General features: G+C 41.7%; 1 protein-coding gene across 3 annotated transcripts; it reads right to left on the bottom strand.

The window, feature by feature from the left end:
* Positions 1 to 20: 20 nt before the first annotated feature.
* On the bottom strand, positions 21 to 25,286 carry GUF1 (GTP binding elongation factor GUF1). Of its 3 annotated transcripts, XM_035112785.2 has the most exons (19): positions 25,230 to 25,265; positions 22,869 to 22,954; positions 21,048 to 21,465; positions 19,629 to 19,740; positions 16,654 to 16,802; positions 15,288 to 15,368; positions 13,324 to 13,401; positions 11,573 to 11,656; positions 11,193 to 11,257; positions 9,996 to 10,199; positions 8,888 to 9,027; positions 7,881 to 8,004; positions 7,566 to 7,698; positions 6,565 to 6,708; positions 4,595 to 4,728; positions 2,877 to 2,978; positions 2,042 to 2,161; positions 799 to 835; positions 21 to 371 (listed from the first exon to the last, which is right to left on the bottom strand). In XM_035112785.2, the coding sequence occupies exons 3-19, from the start codon at positions 21,198 to 21,200 to the stop codon at positions 234 to 236; spliced, it is 1,998 nt and encodes a 665-aa protein (XP_034968676.2). In that variant the 5' UTR covers positions 21,201 to 21,465; positions 22,869 to 22,954; positions 25,230 to 25,265; the 3' UTR covers positions 21 to 233. The 3 variants fall into 3 exon arrangements, with proteins under 3 accessions (XP_034968676.2, XP_034968675.2, XP_034968678.2); XM_035112784.2 differs by lacking the exon at positions 22,869 to 22,954 and having other exon boundaries at positions 25,230 to 25,286; XM_035112787.2 differs by lacking the exons at positions 11,193 to 11,257; positions 16,654 to 16,802; positions 19,629 to 19,740; ... (1 more) ...; positions 22,869 to 22,954; positions 25,230 to 25,265 and having other exon boundaries at positions 15,288 to 15,350.
* Positions 25,287 to 25,537: the final 251 nt, after the last annotated feature.

Genomic DNA, 25,537 nt, shown 5'->3' with positions numbered 1-25,537 from the left:
CGCCATCAAAAAAAAATTGATTTACCAGCCAGAATGCTTTATTAAAGAGTTGAAGGCTTCCTAGCCACTTGTCATTTATAAAAGTTCTTGAAATCAGAACACTTGTCAAAAGTGTACATTTACATTCATTACATTTCAAAGTCTTGAGCCGTATGTACACACAGGATATATTGGATTCCAGGCAGGGCATCCACATTGTAAACGCCACTAGTCTGTCAAACATGGATTTCCAACTACTTGTCAATCTGTCTCTTTAGAACACTTATAAAGGCATCCTTTGGCACTTCCACGTTTCCGATTTTCCTCAACTTCTTCTTTCCCTCAGCTTGCTGCTTCAATAGCTTCATTTTCCGTGTAATATCTCCTCCGTACTGTTTAAAGGGGAAGCAAACAGGTTATTTTCTCTGTGTTTTACAACATTAATATCTATAATTCTGGCCGGCATACTCTGGTCAAAATGTTTCTACTGTTTTTCAAATACCCAAGGCAACTAAAAAGACAGATAAATGTAAAACTGCTACCCTGAGCTTTGGGTGAAATAAGTGGCACGACTCTTATAAAAGCCAGATCTCTTAACTTCACATACTGTGGAACTGCCACCCAAAACCAAACTTGTGTCATTTTTACTGAATGTGCATGTATCAACATGAACCTAAAACATAACAGAAAAGCAGGAGTATATAGCTTAGCACCAGTACCTACGATAGAGGAAGCAAAACGGGGGGGGGGGGGGGGAATGATTCTACAATCACCAGACGTTGCCAAAGGAAAAGGAAGGTGGTATTATCAGACACTTACACATTTTGCCAGGACGTTCTTTCTATAAGCTTTCACTCTGGAAGAAATAAGGTTCAATGCTTAAACCAAAGTGCGTTTTCACAAGATGCCCTGCAGAAATGTTACATGATGTCACCTAGCGCTATATCACAAAAGGCGACTCGGTAATCGGCATGTGACCTCAAATGGCTAATGCCCATTGGCACTGATCAGCTACAAGTATTCAATTTGAATGAAATCTATTTTCTAGTTCATTTTAACCACTGGGTGTCAGCCTTACTCCATGGCTACTTTGCCCATATCCAAGAGGAAAATTGGAGAGAATTCTAATACCGGTACTCAGTCTACTACGCACTTCCTAATTACAAAGCGGTACGACAGAGAAACATGATTCTATTTCCTTTCATGAGACCATTCCTTTAATTCGGAATGGGAAGTTATTTGGTTACTGCCTCAACTATGCCCCATTTTCTGTGTGGGACTACCCTTCCAGACAGTTCAGAAACTTCAGGTGATCCAGATCGCAATTGCAAACTAATACCAGCACATGATACACCTCTTTAAGAAAGTCAAAATTCTGGTTAGTCTCCAGGCCAGGCATCCCCAAACTTCGGCCCTCCAGATGTTTTGGACTACAATTCCCATCATCCCTGACTACTGGTCCTGTTAGCTAGGGATCATGGGAGTTGTAGGCCAAAACATCTGGAGGGCCGCAGTTTGGGGGTGCCTGCTCCAGGCTAAAGGCAAAGTGCTGATCTTTAAAAGTTATGAAACGGCCTGGATCTAGGGGATCTTTGTGAACAGCTCTTGTTCCTTGTAAGTTGAGATTTTCACACAGAGCCTTTGTCTAGATGCCTTCTCTGAAATAAAGCTGGCATCGGCTAGAACGAATGGAGACTAATCTGAAATGCTCTTGAAGTGGGTAGCCTAAATGAAAGACCACAGTGATTTTAACTTGAGTTGTAACCTTTTAAGGGACTAGAACAGGCATAGGCAAACTCGGCCCTCCAGATGTTTTGGGACTACAACTCCCATCACCCCTAGCTAACAGAACCAGTGGTCAGGGATGTTGGGAATTGCAGTCTCAAAACATCTGGAGGGCCGAGTTTGCCTATGCCTGGACTCGAATGTCATTTTCACAAGTAAATACTGGAAACAACTTTAATAGTTAGAAGTGATGGGGGGGCTTTTATTCAGTTTGCAATACTAGCAGTTGTCAAACAAATGACTTTTTTAGAACAAAGCAAAACACAAAACAACTCACGTTTCTCTCGCAATTACTTTTTTCCCAATAGCTGCCTGAATAGCTATCTCAAATAGCTGTCTTGGGATAACGTCTTTTAAACGTTCACACAGAGCTTTCCCAACAGTGTATGCTTTGTCCCTAAAAAAAGGAAGAGACCAGGATATCAAAGTCTAAAACAAGGTTTACAATTTGATTTTTCCCATTTAGCTATATAAAGGGGAGGAGGAAATGGAATCGCTGAAATGAAGAACTCCTGTTGTACTGGAACAGCACCAACCTGTACAATGAAACTGAAAATCCAAACAGGCAGCTTTTGGAATGTAACCAAAAGCAGGAAATTGCACTTCAGGCATAATCCCATGATACCTGAAAAGGGTCAGAAGATATTGTGGGCCTTCCAGTGGCATTTTCTATTATTCCTCTGCTGTCGGTGGGGTTAGGGGTTAGCTCAGATCCACAAGCCTTCCCATTACTCCCAACATGGACCTGATAAGTGAGCCCCTCCCAATGTAATCAATGGGATTGTAAAAAAGAAAAAAGCTTGCTGCAAGGAAAACAGTAAGCCTCCATTCTGCCCTAGTTGGTGTAAATCTAGCAGAGTTTAGGGCCAGGCTTCCTCAACCTCGGCCCTCCAGATGTTTTTTTGGCCTACAATTCCCATAATCCCTAGCTAACAGGACCAGTGGTCAGGGATGATGGGAATTGTAGTCTCAAACATCTGGAGGGCCGAGGTTGAGGAAGCCTGGTTTAGGGATTGGCAGTTCTTCCACCACAGATTTTTCTTTAACACCCACCCACACCACCTCTTAAGGATACCTTCTGCAGACCAGGGCTGCATTTTTAGTTTACTTACTCATGAACAATAGTTACGAGCTCTTCTACAGGGTTCCCATTTAAAAGAACATCCATTTTTATAAGATCTGCAGGCTGGTATCCTGCATCTTCATAGTCAAAACTGAAGAGGGGGGAAAAAACATTAAATTCACCACTCAAAATGGCTTTGGCTTTTTAAGGACAGTGTTTTTAATATAATACTTGCATGATTCTTCAAGTAAAGATACAGGTTTGTTGTCCTTCACTAAAAAAGAAAAAGTCCCCTTTGCAAATACAGTGGTACCTCGGGTTAAGAACTTAATTCGTTCTGGAGGTATGTTATTAACCTGAAACTGTTCTTAACCTGAGGTACCACTTTAGCTAATGGGGCCTCCCGCTGCCGCCGCATGATTTCTGTTCTCATCCTGAAGCAAATTTCTTAACCTGAGGTACTATTTCTGGGTTAGCGGAGTCTGTAACCTGAAGTATCTGTAACCCGAGGTACCACTGTACCAATAAATGCATGGTGTATTCTTAATCACACTATAGATCTATTCCCAGTTCAATATAGTCATACCTCAGTTTAAGTACGCTTCAGGTTGAGTACTTTCAATTTAAGTACTCCGCGGACCCGTCTGGAATGGATTAATCCACTTTCCATTACTTTCAATGGGAAAGTTCGCTTCAGTTTATGAACGCTTCAGTTTATGAACAGACTTCCGGAACCAATTACACCCATGCTTCGGGTTAAGTACGCTTCAGGTTGAGTACTCCACGGACCCGTCTGGAACGGATTAATCCACTTTCCATTACTTTCAATGGGAAAGTTCGCTTCAGGTTAAGTACGCTTCAGGTTAAGTACAGACTTCCGGAACCAATTGTGTACTTAAACCGAGGTACCACTGCATTAAATTCACCCAGATATATAGACACCGATCCGATAAGTCATTGCTCTTCCATTTCTATACAGCCAAACCTTGGTTGTCGAACGTAATCCGTTCCAGGAGACCGTTCGACTTCCGAAACCTTAGACACCCAAGGTGTGGCTTCTGATTGGCTGCAGGAGCTTCCTGCACTCAAGCAGAAGCCGCATTGGACGTTCGGCTTCTGAAAAACGTCGAAAACCGGAACATTTACTTCCGGGTTTTCGGCGTTCGGGAGCCAAAACATTCGAAAACGGAGCTGTTCGAGAACCGAGGTTTGACTGTACTTGAAATAATCTTCTGGGGAGGGTTTTTCCCCTTTCAAAATATTCTTCCAGTGTTTACTAGCGTTTGGTAGAGGACTTAAAATAGTGCAGAAAGGAAATAACCTGCCTATGTCCCTCAAGGTCTTAAAGACAGCCTCTCCCACCTATTTGTCCTCAAACATGTCGCAGGGAAACCTGAGGAATAGACTGCAAACACGTGTACTTGCAAATAAGTCCCACTCAAGGGGGCCTACTTCAGAGCAGACATGTATAGAATGGTGCTGCAAGATACATAAACTTGCCCATTCTGCCCCACAAGAGAGGCAAAACCATTGTATTCCTCAAGTGGCTGGGGCAACCCAGTCAGATGAGTGGGGTAAAATTAATTATTATTATTAATTATTATTATTATTATTATTTCATGCACTTTGGAGAGACTCCACCTCTTCTGCAAAACCTTGAAATTCAGTGGAGACAACTGGAATTCTGGGTACAACTGGAATTCTGAAAACCCAACAAATAATGAATGTCCCACTTTATTTTATTTTTTATAAAAAAGAATACATTACCTGGCATATCCAGATGAGAGGGATTTCAGAGCATCGTAGAAGTCAACGACAATTTCATTCAGTGGAAAGAAGTATTTCATCATGACTCTGTGGTCATCAATGTATATCAGGTCCTTCTGAATAGCCCTTCGCGTCTGGCAAGCAACACAGTAGTTTTGACATTCAACTAGAATTCCCCGTGAAATAAATCTTCAGTAAATATTCCGTTCTAAAACATGATGGGTGAATTTTAAACTGAAGGAGCGATATCACCGGGACCTGGCAATTAACTTATAACTAAGCAATAAAAGCTCCAGTATTTCTTTATGGAATATATATTTTCTCATCTTGTTTGCACATTCTTCTGTGGGTCTTCCTCCCGACTACTCACATTTCTTATTGCTAAGGTACCAACAGTTTCATGAAAATACAATGGTACCTTGGTTTAAGAACAACTTGGATTAAGAACGCCGCAAACCCGGAAGCAAGAACATGTTTTGCTTCCTGTTGAATGTGTTCCATTTGTAAATTGAGTCCCCCGCTGCTATGGGAAAGCACACCTTGGTTTAAGAACACCTTGGTTTAAGAACAGACTTCCGGAACAAATTAAGTTCATAAACCAAGGTAGCACTGTAATGGAAAGCTACTTTGCTCAATCTCCTATAACTTTGCCTGCTGGGTGAGAAATGGCTTCAGGAGACCAAGTTGTACAGAGTGAAATAAATTGTAATTTAAGATGGCAAGCTAGTTAGGACAAAGTCCCACCTATATATATATATATATATATATATATATATATATATATATATATATATATATATTGCTGTGCTGAGCCTCGATAATCTGGAGAACTGGTTGACTACCATCAAATATTTTGAAGGTTCTTAGTACAAAGAAAGGGAAAGGAACCATCCTATCCACTGAGGATAAGACAAGAAATAGATTATAGTACATCAGATTTAGTATGAACCTTAGAAGAAACTGCACTTAATCTGGGAAGCTCAGCACTGCAGCGAGAAGCCTAAGGTAGCGATGGCATCTTCTCTCTTGGCCATCAAACAAGCATTTGTAAAGGATGTTTTGTTTGAGAGAAGTCATTGGAAAAGACAACCAACTGGGTGTCTCCATGCTATATTCTCATATATATATCCTGTTGCTGCATAAGCCTAAACATATTTATCAACCAAATCCACGTTTGTTCATTTAATCAGTTAACCAGTTAAATGAATAACTGATGCGTGTAACTTCCTCTCAACCAATTTATACATATACATGGATTTTATTTGAAGAGACAGAGTACTTCAGTGGCTTAGAGTCTGAGCGATGAGAGCTGGGAAGTTGTCAGCCGAAACTTCATCTCCGTCACAAACTGAATATATAGCCTTAGGCCACTTATTTCATCTCGGTTTCCAATCTGTAATGAAGCTGCCTACTGCCTCACAGGGTTGTATTAAGGATTACTGGGATAAAACAGACTAACTGCTCTGAACATGGTGAGTTAATCCATGGGAACGTGTTCCCTGGCTTTCCAAACTCTCTTGTGAGGAACCTGCGTTTTCTGAAAAGCGTGCCTGCCACCACAGATGTTCTCTGCATTGCGGGTTGAGCATGTTCCAGGGCAGGCTTCCTCAAACTAGGCCCTCCAGATGTTCTGAGACTACAATTCCCATCATCCCTGACCACTGGTCCTGCTAGCTAGGGATCATGGGAGTTGTAGGCCAAAAACATCTGAAGTGCCGAGTTTGAGGAAGCCTGTTCTAGGGCAAACGCTTAGTTCACACCGTGGATAAGGAGGCTCAAGATACGTGACCCGAGGCTCTGATGTTAACAAAGAATATGCCCCAGAATCCTCTGCAGCAAGTGAGGTTCTTCAGCAGACAAGTGGGCGTGACCGGCCCGTTAAAATTAATTTTTGGCTCGCTAAAACTGCCTCATTTAATCTCAACCCTGAAGGTAGAAAGGAAACCCAAGCTCAAAAATTTTTCACCAACCTGGCATAGACTTATTATTTTTCCAATATATTCATCAGGTGCTATGATAGTGCCCAAAACTGTAGGCTCCAAGTATTCCGCCACTACTGACTTGTCGGGAAACTTGTCAGGGTTTATTATAGTGATCACCTCTTTTCCATGTTCCTGCAAACAATTTTTAAAAAGTCAGCATGGCCTCAGGGATGAGAAGAGAGTTGTTGTAGCGCTCCCCCTCCCCGATTTCAAAAAGCCAAATCAAAACTATACCAAAGTAGGAGAAAACACTGTTTCACTGGTGAGAGAAGTGAAACAGGAGAGGGTAAAAGCAAAAAAGCACCCCAAAAAAGAGGCTGGGAAAATCAGCGCCCCGGTGAGAGAGGGGAGGATGCAAACAGTTGGGGGGCAGAAAGATGATGAAAAGGTGCAAAGATATAAAGTGATGGGATTACAGAAGAGGGGGGCAAGAGTTCGGCAAAAGTTGGTATGGGACAGACTAGGGGTGGGTTGAGGGGTTCTGGATTATCTGGTATTGTCTGAAATAATATGGTCTGATCTCGGAATGTATTAAGGATTGTATGAAGAACCTGGCTGATACATCTGGAGACTTCGATTTCAGGGAAGGGGGGGCGGGAACTTTGTTGTGTGGGTGGAAGTAAATGGGTAATAAATCTGGATGCGAATCTTATATATTTTTGGGTAAGGGAAAGAGATTAGGGATTAGATAATAATAATCTTGGAGAGAGGATGTTAAGAGAAAAGAGGTCAAAGTATAAGGAGAATGGATAATAGCAATGAAAAAGTTGAAACTTAGAAAAAAGAATGTGAAGTTAGAATGGGAAAATGCGAGAACTATTTTTAACAATAAGAACTCAAGAAGGGGAAATGAGGAAGCCTGAATCTGTTTTTGTTTTTGTTTTTGTCTTTTTTCTTTTTTTTTTGCTTTTCTGTGCCTTTTTCTTTTTTTCTGTATTTCTTGTTAAAATCTAATAAAAATTATATTAAAAAAAAAACTATACCATTACCTTTATCAGTTTTGCTGAGGAAAGAACGGCTTTATAGGGTACGGTGGGCACTGTCAAAATGACAGATGCATTGTATTCCTGTTCCAAACGCTGATTAAAAACTTCCATATGTAAAAGGCCAAGGAAGCCCAACCTGTAAATGCAACGTTCGCACGGTATTCAATCTTCCCTGTCAATCACATAGTGCTAAAAAATACCACCCCACCCCACCCCCAAAAAAGCACCAACTAAGCATGTTAAAGTTCCTGGCCAAAGGAAATCAAGAGAAAATGTTTGTGCTTTGTGGCGCTGAAGATTGAATATGGCAGATCTCACCTCCATCCGGCTCCCAAGGCAAGGCTGCTATCGCGATGAACAGAAACACTGGAGTCATTAAGAGTCAGCTTTTCTACAGCACTTTTCAGGTTGCTGTATTCCGACTGGTCTACTGGGTACATTCCTGTCAATACAACACAGAACCTAGGCTGGTAAAGGCAGCTGGTCCTCACATTTTATCCAGCATTTTCTTTAGACCCACTTAAAACTCTTCTCTCTGTAGGAGACAGGTGCCAGCCCACAAATAATATACCAGGTTCTTAAATTATCAGTCTTCAGTCTTGTTTCACATAAGGGCTGAATCCAGTGGTTGACTGAGCAGTAGTCAGCTTGAATAACTTAACCTTCTCTTCTGGGAGGAGGGGAAGAGAAAGATCAATTGCATGAACATAAGGAAGTCTCAAAAATATTCTCCTCCTGGAAATTCTCCATTAGAGTAAACGGACTGAAATTTTCGAAGCTACCCGTCCATGTGAGGAAATCATTCCTGGAAATTAAATCTGATTGAGTAAAGCTGTTTATCTGAATAACTGTGAAAAGGCATAGTTATTCACAAGCTTGTACAAAACCACTGTTCTGTCAACAAAAAATAAACCACCTTTCCCAAGCCACTGTTGTAATAAGCAGTGATCTTCACGGGCACTGAAGCACCACCTAATTTACAGAAACCCACCATAAACACAAAATGAAAGCATTGCCAACAAGAAGATTCTGCGCTCTAACCCTTTGAAGGCGATTCGGAAACTACAACGAATCCAGAATACAGTAGCTAGGCTGGTGATTTGGAGCGGCCGCCAGGACCATATAACACCAGTCCTAAAAGAACTACATTGGCTCCTAGTACGTTTCTGAGTACAAAAAAGTTTTGGTGCTGTAACGGGTACAATTTATACAGGTATCCATGGCATTCCTGTTGCGGTTAACAGCGATTCCTAAATGCACCTAAGCACTCTACCAGTATATGTAAACATGAAAGTACTTCCTATTATTGAATGTGTGCGCCTCACCTGCAAAGACCATGGGTTTTGCCGACTTAAACCCAGGCAATGGCTCCACTGGTTGGTTATGCAAATAGATTGTATCTCCTATTTGGGCCTCTTTGACCTCTTTCATTCCAGCAATGAGATAGCCAACCTGGCCGGCATATCTAAACGAAACCAGCATCATGCGGAAATAGTTATCACATTAGATATTTCAAGCCTTTCTTCTTGGCAGAAGAAGCTGTTTAGGGATTTAATCACACATTATCAAATGCCTGAAATTATGTCAAATCCTCTTCCCCACATTTGTGTGCTGCAATCTTTACAAAACTTGCTATACAGCCTTGGTAAATGGACAGAAACCAGCGTATTTTACTCTTGCGTGAAATGTTAATGTCATTACTCAGCCAACAGTGCTTTGTCCTGGGGCAGAGGCACCACGAAAGAGCTCCTATATGCCATCATGGAACACGAGTGGTGTTGTGGTCTAAACCACTGAGGCTCTTGGGCTTGCTGATCAGAAGGTCAGCAGTTCGAATCCCCGTGACGGGGTGAGCTCCCGTTGCTCTGTCCCAGCTCCTGCCAACCTAGCAGTTCGAAAGCACGTCAAAGTGCAAGTAGATAAATAGATACTGCTGTGGCGGGAAGGTAAATGGCGTTTCCGTGCACTCTGGCTTCCGTCACGGTGTTCTGTTCCACCAGAAGCAGTTTAGTCCTGCTGGCCACAAGACCCGGAAAGCTGTTTGTGGACAAACTCCGGCTCCCTCGGCCTGAAAGCGAGATGAGCGCCGCAACTCCATAGTTGTCTTTGACCGGACTTAAACGTCCAGGGGTCCTTTACCTTTTACCTTTTTATATGCCATTAGCCACTTCCCCATGCTGAGCTAAGCAAGAAGATGCTTCCGCTCTGCATTTTGCCAAAGGAAAGTGCAAAGCTGATGGGAAATCAGTCTTACTAGCTGTTTTTGTACTACAGCTCCCATCATCCCTAGCTGCCAGGAGCAGCGGTCAGGGATGCTGGGAACTACAGTCCCAAAAACAGCTGGAGACCCAAGTTTGGGAAACCCTGATATGGATATTGACAAGGGCCAAACAAATAACAGTTTCCGATTTATTTCAAACGCTTGCAACTTACAATTTGTGCGTTGGCTGCTCGTTGGGTTTCAGAATTCCCACTTCATTAACTTCATAAACCTTTTTCGTGTGAGCTGATGCTATCCTTTGGCCTTTACGAACCTCCCCACCCAACAGTGCAATATTGGCAATCACACCCCTGTAATGATCAAAAGTGGAGTCGAACACCAAAGCCTTCAATGGATCCTGTGTGCTGGCGCTGGGCCTGTTATAAGAAAGACATATATATCATGGTTACTATATAATACATACGGAGAGTTACTTTTCAGTACCAAATGTCTGTTTTCCAAGTGCTCACATAAATACAGTTCCAGTCACAGTAGCAAATAGCAACACATATTGCACACAGAACATCGAAATGCCTTTGTTTCTGCTTTCTTACCATGTTATATTTACCAGAGAAATCTACTGATCTGAATTCAATCAAGAATTCAATTCAGACAATTCAGATGTCAAAAAAGGTTATTTATGTATGCCACTACTGTGGCCCATGTTTTGTTAGCCCCAAAATGGAGAACGAGCGACATCGCAACAAAAGAAGAGTGGCAAATTAAGTTGACAGAATATGCACAACTCGCAGACTTAACATATAGAATAAGAGAACAAGAAGAACATACATTTAGAGAAGACTGGATATAAGGAGGGAGATTGTGTACACTTGAAAATGTGGGCAGCATTAAGATTAACTCAACAGTGTAAATAAGTTTTGATGGATGCAGTAATGGAATACTGAATGGTATAGTTTTTTTGCAAAATATGCAGGGATTTATGATATGTAAAATGAACCAGGGAAAGAGAAGAAGGGAAGTTATTGATATCTTAAGGATGTAAAAAATGAGGATTTTAAATTGTAAAACAGAAAATTTGAGAGAGAAAGAGAGAGAGAGAGATGTTAACTCACTAAATTAAGGAGATTATTAAAAAGACGCAAACAAGCAGATGGCTCAGCGTAACTGTAAGACACTCCATTTCTCAATAATACAGTGGTACCTCTGGTTGCAGACAGGATCCGTTCTGGAGCACCGGTCGGATCCCGAGGTTTCTGCAACTGGAGGGACTGCTTCTGCACATGCGTGCGCAGCAAACCCTGGAAAAATACTTCCGGGTTTGCCGTGTACGTATCCTGAAAGATACGTAACCGGAGGTGAATGCAAGTAGAGGTACCACTGTATATAAGATGCCAGAAAAATAAACTTACGGAGGGATTCGTTCAATAACTTCCTGAAGTATTCTTTCGACATTTGTTCCCAGCTTAGCAGAAATCTAAAGCAAATTAAAAAGGGAAAGAGAGCTTAATTCAGCGCACACTAACTAGTAAGCTGTTGTCACCTCAATATATTATGCTTCATGCAGTTATATTTGAAAATGCTTTACTCTGAATAGTAATCAATGATTACAGGAGAAGGAAGCAAGGCACTTTATTCTGGGGGAAGTGCTGAGTTTCATTTATCTCAATGGAGCTTAATTCTAAGTAAACACTGTGCACTGTGAGAATATGATCATTTAATAAAAAAATAACCTGGTAAGGTCTCCATGTAGGAGAGTTTTATCAACAGCTACTACACACAGGTGTCTTACCCTAATACAGTCGTCTTTGGGGATATCAAACACCGTTTCAATTTGATTTTCCACCCTCTCGGGATCTGCATTCTTTAGATCAATCTGCAAAACAAAGTTATTGTCGGAACAATGCACCCAACGAAACAGAAGTCAGAAGGAAATTCTGTTAGAGAGCAAAAATGAGAGGAGCTTTAAAAATGTGCACTGCATTTAGACTTTCACTTTCCTCATCTTTTACTAGCAACCTGGGAAGTTTTTGTGACTTGAGAACAAGACTAGGGACCTGCAATCAAGAAGATGGAGTTTGTCGAGAGCAGTTTATTCAAAATTGGAAACCTTGGGTTCGTTGTCACCCTATTTCATTTATAAAGCACATAAAATTACTGGGCACGGGACAAACCATTTCCAGAAAGACAAACCCTCTGCCTAACGCAAAGGGAAGGGTAAGGGAGGAGATGCATAAAGGGGGAAACAGAAAATGTACATCCGGAACAAAAAACCAGCTGAAGTATTTGTAAAAGAAAATGCAGGGCAGAATAAGCAGGTTCAAAATTCTGTTTTTCTTTCGGCATCAGGAAACAGGTGTCAAGCATAACCGTGTGCATGTTTACTCAGGAATAAGTGCCACTGTTTTCAGCAGGGCTTACTCCCAAGTAAATGCACAGAATTGCAACTTCTGAGCTCAAGGATAGGGCAGTACTGGGGAAGTAGGAGGCCTACCCAGAAGATTAAATTGAGCACAATATAAAGAATAAGAGGGACCATCAAGAGGGAACACTTAGTAGTGCTATATCCTCTCAATAAATAATAATAATAATAATAATAATAATAATAATAATAATAATTTTTATTATTTATACCCCGCCCATCTGGCTGGTTTTCCCCAGCCACTCTGGGAGGCTCCCAACAGAACACTAAAAACACGATAAAAGATCAAACATTAAAAACTTCCCTAAACAGGGCTTCCTTCAAAAGCGCAAGGTCTAAAAGGAAAGCGTGGAAAACCAAAAGTGAGGAAAGGGGGAAGTCGCGTTCGGCAGAACATCAGAATATATATTGCAAATAAAAACGGGAGTGTAACAGAAGAAGTGTATGATGTTGATTATTATTATTTTTCTGTTTATTGTAATCTTGTGTTTGTGTTTGTAGCTGAGAAGATAATAAAGTATTTGAAAAAATAAACAATAAACAGGGCTTCCTTCAGATGCCTTCTAAAAGTCAGATAGTTGTTTATTTCCTTGACATTTGATGGGAGGGTCTCTTGTGTGGCCACACCTACCCTTTGGTATGTGTCCTGAAAGAACACTAGGCTGGCAATTTCAATACTGGCATTTGGGCACCTGGTTATAACTATTTTGTTCACCCAGACTTTCCCTCCTGCATTGGTGTTTATGTTGATGCATCAATCCGACCTACAGATTTGTGATGTACTTGTTTCACTAATGTAATTTCGTTGTGGATTTCATGCTGTCCACTGCCGGGATATTATTATTTCTCTCTATATGGTATAGAGATTTCTGAAAAATAAAACAAATGAACAAACCATGGGAAAGAAAGAGGAAGCTCATAAAGGACCTTAAGTATATGTTGACGGAATGATATAAATCAGGGAAGAGGCAACTACAGAAATGATACACAACCAGAATGGCCACTTGCCCTTCCGTGGCTGGCCTCTGTCACAACTCCATTCAGAGGTGCTGAGAGCAGGTTGCTGTTCTACAGTCGGAAGTTATCTAATAATTTTTAATACTGTGTGTGGCAAGTATTACCTTATTTATAACAGGAATTATTGACAGCTGTGCTTCAAACGCAAGATAAAAATTCGCAACCGTTTGAGCTTGAATACCCTAGGGGAAAAAACATCATTTATTTGAGAGTCTGTGAATATAGTTTCTCCACCCCACTCCAAATTGTCCCAAAGGGGGGGGGGCATAGCTGCCAAGTTATCCCTTTTTTACAGGGATTTTCCCTTATGCTGAATAGGCTTCCTTGCGAGAAAAGGGAAAACTTGGCCGCTATGGGGGGGGGGGAGACATGGCCGTAGCTCACAGGCAGAGCGGAGATTTTCCACATAAAAGGTCCCAGGTTTCAATCTCCAGGTAGGTTAGGAGAGACCCCTGCCCATGAAATCAAATGGTCATGGAAAACTGTTTATGTAGCAGTGGATGTTAGAATCACAGAATTGTAGTGCTGGAAGGAACCACGAGGGTCATCTAGTCCAACCCCCCTGCAATGCAGGAATATTTCGCCCAACATGGGGCTCGAACTCATGACCCTAAGATTAAGAGTCTCGAGCTCTACGGGCTGAGCTATCGCAGCATAACAAGTTACCTAATCTATCACCCCAGTTATCAAGCAAAGGTAATATCTGCAGAAACTCGAAGTGTTCATTCAGAAGGCTCACTATGTCTAGTAGGGCTTGGTCTCTCGTGGGCTGCAATCCAGTACTCACTTATTTGGGAGTAAGTCCCACTGCACTCAATGGGGCCTGTTCCTGAGGAGACTTCTATAGGATTGTATTGTGTGTGTGTGTTTAGGATTGCAGGCTAAGATCCCTAGCACTCGCAGCAGCTAGAGACTCATAATATTGGTCAACACACAGGATCCAACTCTCAAGAGCCAACAATCCCATAACGTCCTGGCTTATCAGGAACTGCCTGTGGTGGAAATCTAACTGGTCTTTTCCATATTTCTGAAAAGTTATCTACAACGATAGACGAATCTTTCCTCGAACCGTTTGGGAGAGGGAAACTCTTCACTGCTCCAAGAAGGATACTGACAAGCTGGAACGTGTCCAGAAGAGGGTAACCAAAATGGTCCAAGGCCTGGAAACGATGCCTTATGAGGAACGGCTTAGGGAGCTGGGTATGTTTAGCCTGGAGAAGAGAAGGTTAAGGGGTGATATGATAGCCATGTTCAAATATATAAAAGGATGTCATATAAAGGAGGGAGAAAGGTTGTTTTCTGCTGCTCCAGAGAAGCGGACACGGAGCAATAGATTCAAACTACAGTGGTACCTCGGTTTATGAACACAATTGGTTCCGGAAGTCTGTTCATAAACTGAAGCGTTCATAAACTGAAGCGAACTTTTCCATTGAAAGTAATGGAAAGTGGATTAATCCGTTCCAGACGGTCCGCGGAGTAACTGTTCATAAACTGAAGCGAACTTTTCCATTGAAAGTAATGTAAAGTGGATTAATCCGTTCCAGACCGGTCCGTGAAGTACTTAAACTGAAGCGTTCATAAACTGAAACATGGGTGTAATTGGTTCCGGAAGTCTGTTCATAAACTGAAGCGTTCATAAACTGAAGCGAACTTTCCCATTAAAAGTAATGGAAAGTGAATTAATCCGTTCCAGATGGGTCCGCGGCGTTCATAAACCGAAAATTCATAAACCGAGGTGTTCATAAACCGAGGTTCCACTGTACAAGAAAGAAGATTCCACCTAAACATTGGGAAGAACTTCCTGACAGTAAGAGCTGTTCGGCAGTGGGATTTGCTACCAAGGAGTGTGGCGGAGTCTCCTTCTTTGGAGGTCTTTAAGCAGAGGCTTGACAGCCATATGTCAGGAATGTTTTGATGGTGTTTCCTGCTTGGCAGGGGGTTGGACTGGATGGCCCTTGTGGTCTCTTCCAACTCTATGATTCTATGATTCTAAGAACAAAGACGATGCAGAAGTTACTGTTGTCAGTTACACCTCAGACAACAAAGGTAAATGCTTTACAAACCCTACCTCATTTGCATCCACTACAAGCAAGACGCCTTGACAAGCAGACAACGACCGTGACACTTCATAGCTAAAATCTACGTGGCCCTGTATGGGGGGAAACAAGCGATGCAAACATTTCAAGAACTTGGCATCTCAAGGTCTAGTTAAAAAGACCATCCAATGAACACCATGAAGTCATGGTGTAACCCACTGTCTGACAGCTTACCAGAAAGCATCGAATCTAGTTTCTGCTGTTTTGTGAATATCGTCAAAATCAGTGGTTCCCAATTACTTGACAACACACTCGGGGGGGTCCGCAGCAGCATCCGATGCCAGGGACTCCCTTATCTTGGAGGAACTGATCATAACATTGAAACGGCAACTTACCCCCTTTAGGAAACTTAGTTATGAAAGCTTCTTGACCTGGAATTAGTTAACTGTAGTTCCTGAAGAAATGGCAGAAGTTTTATTTTGTGGGGAGGAAGGGACTAAGTATAGGAGGGATTAAGGACCTCCAACCTGGTGTTCTCCATGATGACTACAACTCCCATCATTCCTGACCTGACCATTGGGCCAAGATAGCTAGGGTGGATGGGAATTGTAGTCAGTTATCTGGGATGCACCTGTGAAACCTTGTATTTGTACTTTCTTCTGAAGATACCATGAGAGTCAACAAATCCCTCCCTGTGCCGAGCGATGAAGATTTCTGGATGACTCATCCAGTTCATTTGCTTCAATCTTTCTAAACCCCCTCATTAACTCAGCTTCTCCTGTTTAATAAATTAGTTGCATTAGTCTAACAACTGCAGTGTGTCCAGTGATTAATTGCAGCTCTGCTTCGTTCCTGCCTGATTAACAATGGAGCTTTATCCAACCCCTAAAGGATGCATAAGGATTCCTCACTGCTAATATACCAGGCCATGGTACCCCTGCATGGACTGAGCCAAGCTACACAACCAATTTGGTGTTACTAGATCACAGCCATGGATTTGCTCCAGTCCGCGGTTATTTATATATTTATTTTACAATATTTACATGCCACCCAATTATCTGGGCAGTTTGTTGTAAAAAGTGAAAACCGGGGGTCGGGGGGGGGGGGTTCCAACTGTTCACTCTTCGCAGAACGGACCCACTGAAATGTATGGGCATGACTAACTTAGGTTCATTCATTTCAATGGGTCTCCCCTCTGAGCAAAGCAGACAACCCTTAAAGTAAACAAATAAAGCTAAACAAAATAAAACCAACAGAATAAAGCCAAAGTAAAAAAACAGCAACAAGAAGTAACAATAATGCAAAAAATAAATCTACAAGCATTCAATATTTTATTTTTCAAAACAACAACAATAGTTCAATTTTGTATTACTTCAGCAACGATGATGATTAACTTACAGGTGTATCAATGAGATTTAAGAGGTAATTTGTTCCTTTGTGGTTATAAATGAGAGAGGCAGTCTGGGCTTTAACGGTGATTCCTCTTTCTCGTTCCACTTGCAATTTATCCAGCACCTGTTTGTTATGGTCAGTTTTGGCAATGGTTCCTAGAGGGTCAAAAATACTCCATAATTAATGTACATCGTGATAAGTGTCCATTTTGCCCTAGCCATATTTAATTCTCATAGACCTGTGGCTATTTTTTTTATTTAAAAAAAAAACCACGATCAATTTTTATGTGTTATCTTTCTCAATCTATTAAGAAAGCAAGGGCTCCAAAGTTTAGCAGAGCAGGCAGACAATACTCAGGGGAACTCATCTAAAACATATTCGAGCAACTGATTGGTGAAAGGGCTACTCTCAAAATGGATGCAATAAATATATTGTCCATTTCGACACCTGAATTTCAGAGTTCTAGTGGCACAGCCCCAATGCCCAAATGTTGAAGTGCAGTCTCAATGTGGGATGGAACACTGGGGCAGACAAGTCACAACAGTTCCTAGAGTGTCCACTAACAGGAACTCACCTGGAGGTAGTTCCTGTTCCTCCAGATATGCAAATGGGATGGATTATCTGGCAGAAAAGCCCCTGGCCAGCAGCCATTCTCTCTCTTAGCCTTTTCTCCTCCGATGGGAACACATCTCCAGAGAATCTCCAGTTAGGATGGTTCTCCCTCTTGGCCTGCTGCCAAGAGTGAGACCAGATGGAGTCTCACTTTACTAAGTAGTCTCCACATGTATATACTTGTAACTTTTCTACATAAGCCTGCCTTTCTGAGATTATGCTGTTAACTCAGGATGAAACTGTAAGTAAACACTGTGTTGTGTATTTCTTTTAAGAGGGGCAAAGGGGACTTTGCCAGGAAGTATAATATTGAAGTATAAAGTATAATATTATTGTACAAGTTTTAGCAAACCTGAACGCACTCGCTTTGCTGCGCACAAAAGGAGAATGTCACTCTGCTGATATTGGAAGCTTGCTAACACAAGCTTGGATAGGATCTATCTAATAATATATCCTAACCCACATCCCTAACATTCCCACACTCAAAAGTCCATGCCTTTCCCAGTCCTGTCTTAAACTCCAAAGTACATTTAGGCAATCTGAAAGCAGCAGCCTCCACCTGACTTACCAGGACTTCTCTATAATCAGGGGCCTAAATAGGTGCTATGCATGAAAATGGCAGGAAGGGCAGCAGCCTCAGTGAGCTGGATAAATTGTCATCTGTAGAGATGCTAGTCTGTATAGAAGATCCCTATGAAAAAGAAGAGCTAAGAACTGCACACTTTCAATGGACAAAGGCGGATTCAGCAAACAAGGCAAGTTATACAAGTCATATGTGTGCATATCATATGTTGCCTCTGTGACTTTGAAAAAAATCTGAGAATGTTTAGCTGGTAGGAGAAATGTGTATACTTCTTTTGGTACTAACACTTTTTTTAAGGCAAACTGACTGCCGTTTCACAGAACAGGTGTCCCCCCAAATTAAATGCAATAAAATAGAATGGAAACTTTAGCATCCCACTTCTGTGACAAAAATACACACTCAGGTAGTGAAAGAAAAATTACAATTTACGAGCCATTACCATAAAGCGTTCTATTTTTAAGTATGGAAACGGTAAACATTAGAAGTATTCTACTGAATCTATAAACAATGGGCAGCATAGAAAATAAAACTGGCATTGGAATCGTAATTGCTGTGCATAACTAACGAAGTAAGACGAAGCCAATTACCACAATCTGTGAAGCAGGTCTTGGTAGCCATTCCATGGCCGACAGGTAGTGTTGCCAGACTCAATAGTGGACAGGACTTCTGTGCCTTTAATTGCCCTGCTCTCTTTTGAGTCTGTTTAATTTCCAAGCAAAGGGTCTGCTGGTTTCTCTTTAAGGTTTCCAGACTCAAAAGAGAGCAGGGCAATTAAAGGCACAGAAGTCCTGTCCTCTATTGAGTCTGGCAATCCTACCGACAGGTCACCACCTCACAGTGGAAAGAAGGGCTTTCTCCCTTATGGCATCTCCCTTGTGTACATCAGGAAGCTGCTAAATGTTGTTCGTTTCCAACAGCAATAGAAATCGGACCTCTTCACCCAAGCTTTTCCTGACTATTAATAGGACCTCCCTATCATAACTGATTCTGACGTTTTATTCATATGGCTTTTATTATTCTATTTTGTCTCATGTCGCTGTTTTACATGTTCTGCCTCGGTATTTATTTCAAATGAAGGGCAGTGTGGGAATGTCAAGGATAGTAGGAAAGGATATATTGAAGAAGTATTATCCTTCCTTCAGAGCAGATCCCCCTCAACATAGCAGGAAGCTAGTTTGCAGATTGGATTACTTAACTAAAGAGATTCAAACCAATCTGGCTTCCAATCCAATCCTGTTGTCCCCTTTTATCCCTCTTAAAGACACAAGAGTCTTTCCTTAAAAGTAACAAGAAGTTTACTCGGGTTTCAGTTCACGATTTGATCCCTGAAAGGCAGGCTTTACTTACCAGTAGTAGTTGCATAACAATCTGTGAGTTCATCTCACATGGAGACTGAGCTCATGTGCTGCTAGCTGAGAGCCAGCAGACAGCAAAATTACATTAAGAGAACCAAATGGCTGCAGGAGAGCAGCATGGCAGCGAGAGAGAGAACAAGACAATAGAAAGATGAAACAGACTGAGAAGCTGGCTGCAAGACTCAGCTCTTTGAAGGAGTCAGGCAGGGGCATGTCCATCTCCCAGATCACATGCAGGGGGAAGACACTCCAGACCAGTGGAACAGGAAGTTACACCGACTGGATGTCCCCCTGCCTGTGCCCACTCTATGGAAATGAGGAATGTTTTGTATTTGGCTGTTACAACAGATTACATCCCCCAGGCGGTACCCAAAGAAGTAAATCACAGCACAGCAGAAGGTGAAATAAAGCATACTGTAAAATTATCTCACCTGTTATCTCCAGCAGCCTGTCTGCTAGAGTACTTTTCCCATGGTCCACATGAGCTATTATGCTGAAATTTCTAATGTTTTCAACAGGAAACAATGACATGTCCACTGTATCCTAAAGCACATAAATAAAAAAGGGTCACAAATAATGAATAGTTTGGGGTGGTAGACCAATGTATTTACATTCTCATTAAAAACCTAAAAGATACCATTTTGCATTTTTTGCTCCAAGATACAAAACTGGGAGGAGGTCCGGGCCACTGAAAGTTTGTGATTCTGATGCAACATCCCTTTAGTACCCTTACAGCTTTTGTTTTTCATCTGCATTAATAAGCAACAAATAATGGGCAAACAGAAAGGTTGTTACATTTAAATTATAGTAATAAAACCAGTGGCTGTCTTATTTCAAGGGATGGGGGGTGATTTCACAAACTGGGCACCATAACAGAAAAAGACCGCCCCATTGTTGGTCCCAAGATGAAACTTAGGGCTTTATAGCTCAACAAGAGAAACTTAAACTGTGCTGTTCTTTCCAAAGTGGTGCAGCTCACATTAGGCAACTCGACAGTAGCCAAGTTAAAACACCTGGAGAACACTAGTCTAGGGAACACTGAATTATGTTATATACACACACAGTGTGTTTTAAGTTTGCAGCTCGTAACATCTCAGTTAAGAGTGAGAGCTGACAGTAAGAGCTGTTCGGCAGTGGAATTTGCTACCAAGGAGTGTGGTGGAGTCTCCTTCTTTGGAGGTCTTTAAGCAGAGGCTTGACAGGCATATGTCAAGAATGCTTTGATGGTGTTTCCTGCTTGGCAGGGGTTGGACTGGATGGCCATTGTGGTCTCTTCCAACTCTATGATTCTATTCGTCACCGCATACACACCCAGTAGCTATGCAGTCATTGACAGTCACTCTTAACCGAGATGTTTCAGGTTGCAACTACATGCTGTGAACCACTCTACTGTTGTGAACTCATATGTTGCATACAAATTTACTAAATAAACAGACCAACTCAAAACATAAATAAACAAATAAACTCTAAACATACCTACTTGGGAAATATGCTTCACTGAAATGAATGAGACTTACTTCCAAGGATACGTTCCTAAGACTGGGATTTTTGCTAAGCCTTTGACCTCCCCGATACTCATTTAACAAAACAAAATAAAAAAGTGGTAAGAGGGGAGAAAAACATCAGGTGGCCAAGGAGCATCATTATGTTTGCAAAGTAGTAGCAGGAATTAGCTACCTGTTGTCATCTACTTCGGAACCCAATCCAATGACTTGGATTGCAACCTGCTATGGATTTATTTATTTTTTGCCACACATTTACTTCTCAGCTACATTAATTACAAAGTGAAGTTAATCATGCCAAAATCAACCCAATAACAAGTAGTTTATAAGTAGACAGACAACTGTCACCTTGCCAGTCTCGGAGCAATATCGCCTGAGGAATGTGACGCGATGTCCGGGAGTCTTCTCCAAACCCAGAGAAAGAGGCGAAAAAATGCCAGCATGATACGACCTCTTGAGGCTGACAGCAAGCCATGATGCCCTTTTCATGAGCACAAACATGCTTTTAGGAGAACTGCAGCAGTCACCGCCCAGAGTGTGGTGTGATAAGCAAAGTGCTCGGAACAGGGCATAAAGGCAGCCGCTGGTTGAGCATCGTTTTCTCGCTCCTATAATAATCAGTCAAAGGAATCCTTAACAAAAAGACATTTCCAAAAGTTGGAGAAACTTGGTTTTATGAAGCTGTGCGTGTATTCTCTGTACAGGGCAGAAAAATCCAAGGCTTACAGTGTTTATTCCCATTCTGCACCAAGACACTGGACTACACCTGTGAAGAGAGAGAAAGCTTGAACTTAAGTTTTTTTTTTTAGCAGTACACTGAACTTGTTCTAAAAGTGTGCTCCTTCCCCAGCAGCAACCAAACCACTAATATTTGAGAGAGAACCAATTTACGAAGCAATCTTGAAGCGACCGACCTTGCCTGAATCAACTTATATCCTTCGTTGCAAAGGACTTGATTTTTGTCCTAAAAGTTACGTTCATTGCAACTCAAGCTCAGTGCTCCTTCTTTCACTTCTGCCCACTAGCCAGATGCGTCCTTGAAGGATAGGCAGATCAACAGTTAATTGCCAGGATAGCTAGGTGGAAACTCCCAAGTCACAGCCAATATTCCTTCAACTACCAAATGATGGTGGGATAAAGAAGAGAGGGCAGTAGCTGTGATACCCTGTTTGTCACCCTTCCTAAGCTTTAGTTAGGCACTGCTGGAAACAGAATGCTAGACTAGAAAAAATTGCTAAGCTTTTCTTATTTTCCTCATGCCTTCTATTATCCTGACCCACGTGCTCCATGGCCACTATTTTAAATGCACATTATTTTAAATTCAAGAGATGCAGACTGCCTGTTTACAACAGCAGAAATAAAGCATTATTTCAGAAAACTCTCCTGTGGCTGGACTAAACAGAATTTTATGTGACTTGAGTTTCATAGTCCACTGATCAGGAATTTGTTCCACAAGTCTAAATGCATGGCCTATTGACTATTTAATAGACTTCTGTGTAGGAATCAATCCACACATTATGCAGAACACTAGGGACCTGAAACAAAACATTGTTCCAGGCAGTCAGCTATGACCTCCAACACAATACTCCATTACTGCTCACATCCCACTGACTTTTTTTCCTCAGCAGTCTATGTCATTATCCTATAGACAACGAACACACTCAGCCTTCACTGGGCTTTTTTTTGGGGGGGGGGGAGATCTTCAGCATTAAGGTTTTAAAATATGAATTTCTGCAAACCCAAACCTGCTGTTATCTCCCTCTTGCGTGTGGATGCTGTGCTTTTAGGTGCATAAGCATTCACAGCCTTAATATTGGAAAGGGGAAATTATAGCGGTAGAGCAAAGCGGTAGAATTCTGAACAAAGGTACAGGTGGGAAACTGAAGAAGTGGGGGGAAAGTGTTCTGTGGAAGCTATGGGAAAGGGTGGGAGTGGGTTAATAGATTATAAATGTTGAAAGAGATGGATGAAACGGAGTGGCCCTATACTGGTATGTTATATCAGTGGTCATCAACCCCCGGGCCATGGACCGGTACCGGTCCGTGGATCAATTGGTACCGGGCCGCCCAAGGAACATTAAATACAATTAAAATTATTAAATCAAAACAATCTAAATAAAATATAAACAATCAACGTCCCCTCCCCCTCAGCAGGCCGCAGTAAAATTACCAAATGTTGACTGGTCCACGGCGATAAAAAGGTTGGGGAGCACTGTGTTATATGGATCACGCTGTAAACTTCTGGAAAACCTAGATCTGGGGGAAGGGGGGGAGTTATGTTGTTATGTTCTGAAATATATTTGATACAAGAGTTAATACTAGAATGATGATTCGTTGTTGAATAAAAAATTATAGGCAGAGGGGAAAAGATTTATAGAATGAATAATGGGAATTAGAAATATTTGGTATGAAATATTAGATTAAAGGTGATTGCATTAATATTTGGAAGAAGAGTTGAAGATAAGAATAAAGGATTGAGAGAATAATATTTAAGATAAGCAAAATTATAATGAATACTGCCTAAATAATATTGTAATAGGGACCCAAGGTGGGGGAGGTCGGGGGAGTCTAAAGGGTAATGATTAAGATTTAAGTTAGAATTTTTGTCTTTGATATTTTTGTATCTTGTATTTTTGTTTTGTATTTTGTATTTTTGTATTTTGTATTTTTGTGTTTTGTATTTTTGTATGTGTGTGTTTGAAAACCTTCAATAAATATATTTTTTTTAAAAAGAATTCTAGTGGGGGGTGATATTTTTGAAAGTGTCTTCACGTAAAACAAGCAATCTCTGCGTGTCCACCCCCTCCCCCCCCCCGCATATGCTAGTTTAGGGACAGGCATTTAAAAAGGAACTCTCTCTGCAGTCTGAAGTAGTACAGTTATACCACATTCTGCATAATGCATAGAATTGTTTCACAGCTGGTGTAGACATGATGTTTACGGTTTTGTTGCCATCAACACGGGCAAAGCAGCAGCATAGTGGGAGCACACAGAAGATTGCACCAGCAACTTCTATGTTAACAAAATATACATTTGGAACATCCAAGCCAGATTGGATGAAGATTTTTTTCCATGTTCCCACTATGTTGCACTGCTCACATATATCATATTTATGACAACAACGCACAGGGTTTAGGCAGGTGTAGTAAACATATGAAACAGCTTGTAGACATGCCATCCTTGTAGGAAATCTGCAACACATCAAACTTTCAGAGAAGCAAAGCTATGCAAATTCAGAGACATGTCTCCAACTTGCATTTTTCCATTACAAAAGGCAACAGACAAATTATATCAGAACTCTCAAAGCACCAAATCTAGCCAGTCATAATGGGATGGAGGGCGGGGGGGGGGGGGGGGCTAAGGTTGGGAGGTTACTTCAAGACTGGATGTGGGCCTTGATCTGGAAGCTGCAGTTAATACAGAATGCTGCTGCACGATTGCTGACGAGCAGCATTTAACACCTGCGCTCAGAGATCTGCACTGGTTGCCTACTTGCTACTAAGCCAACTTCAAGGTGTTACTATTAGTCTATTCAGCCCTTAACTGCTTGGGAACAATTTACCTATGCGTTTGCCTTACACTACACTTTGGTCGGCCGAACTAACACTGTTACTGGTGCCACATAATACCCGTTCTGCATCTGCAAGAGCTGTTCAGCATGGCAGCGCCTTCACTTTGGATACTTTGGAACTCCCTGCCTATTGAGATCAAGAAGGCGCCTGCCTAAACCATTTGTTTAGGCAAGCTTACCAAGATGCTTAGAAAGTCGGTGTGTAATTTTAGTCTATTTTAGTATTTTAACTTTTTGTGTGTTTTAAAGTAGGGTTGTAATTTTTTCTTGATTCTACTGCTTCATCTTTTGTAAAACGCTTTGAAGTTTTTTTTTGTCTTTTTTTTTACAATCAAGTGCTGTGTATAAATCTTATGAAAGATCCTGGTTCAAAACACGAAGCTCTCTGGGCGAGCTTGGGCTGGTAGGTCACTACGTCTCTTCGCCTAACCCACCTTACAGGGTTGCTGTAAGGACAAAAAGGGGAGGGAGAGATACAAACACACACCAAGGAGAGAGGCAGTGTATATAATAAATGGATGAAAAGTCACGTGCAGCCTTTGCGAAGAGTTGCTAGCGGGCCCTTCTGCAGGGACAAGGGCAGTCGGAGGAGGAGTTTATATAGAAATCATGGAATCGTAAATTTGGAAGGGACCCAGAGCCCGAGGGTCATCTAGCCCAACCCCCGTTGCAATATGCGGGAATCACAACATGTGTTGATTCCCCATCCAAGGTGAAACCACACCGGACCCTCCTTAGCTTTGCGAATGTGCTGGCAGTTTCATGGCTGCACATGCTTCTTCTCCCCATCCTTTCCATGTTTACAATCTCATCTGCACTTGACATGGAAGTACAGGGATAACACAGAGAGACCCCGGAGTAACCCCTTGCCACCGCCTCATTTAGCACCCCGGGTAAGATACTGGCCGTCCTCTTAGAAAGGCAACGGGGGGAAAGGAAAAGAAAAAAGGGATCACCCACCATTACTAATTCGGACATCACAGACTTCCGAGACCCTTGACACGGAACTAATCGATGTATACCGGAAGTAAGAGGCGGAAATAATAACTCTGCTAAGTTTCTTATCTCTATGGGCTTTTCGGAGCGCATAGAGATAGAAAAAGAGAGTCGTACGTCCATAGCGCACGGTTTAGGGTTTTGCTGTTTTGATACGGCTGTTTCTCCACTTAACACAGTCTGGAATAAGACCAGTGCCAGATTTACGTATAAACTAAAAAAAGCTATTGTCTAGGGCCCCACTCTCTTGGAGGCACCCCAAAAATTTAAAA

The sequence above is a fragment of the Zootoca vivipara genome, chromosome 9, assembly GCF_963506605.1.
Source record: "Zootoca vivipara chromosome 9, rZooViv1.1, whole genome shotgun sequence".
Taxonomy (NCBI): Eukaryota; Metazoa; Chordata; class Lepidosauria; order Squamata; family Lacertidae; genus Zootoca; species Zootoca vivipara.
Note: the sequence above shows the minus strand (reverse complement) of the source record. Positions and strands in the feature narration are given on the sequence as shown.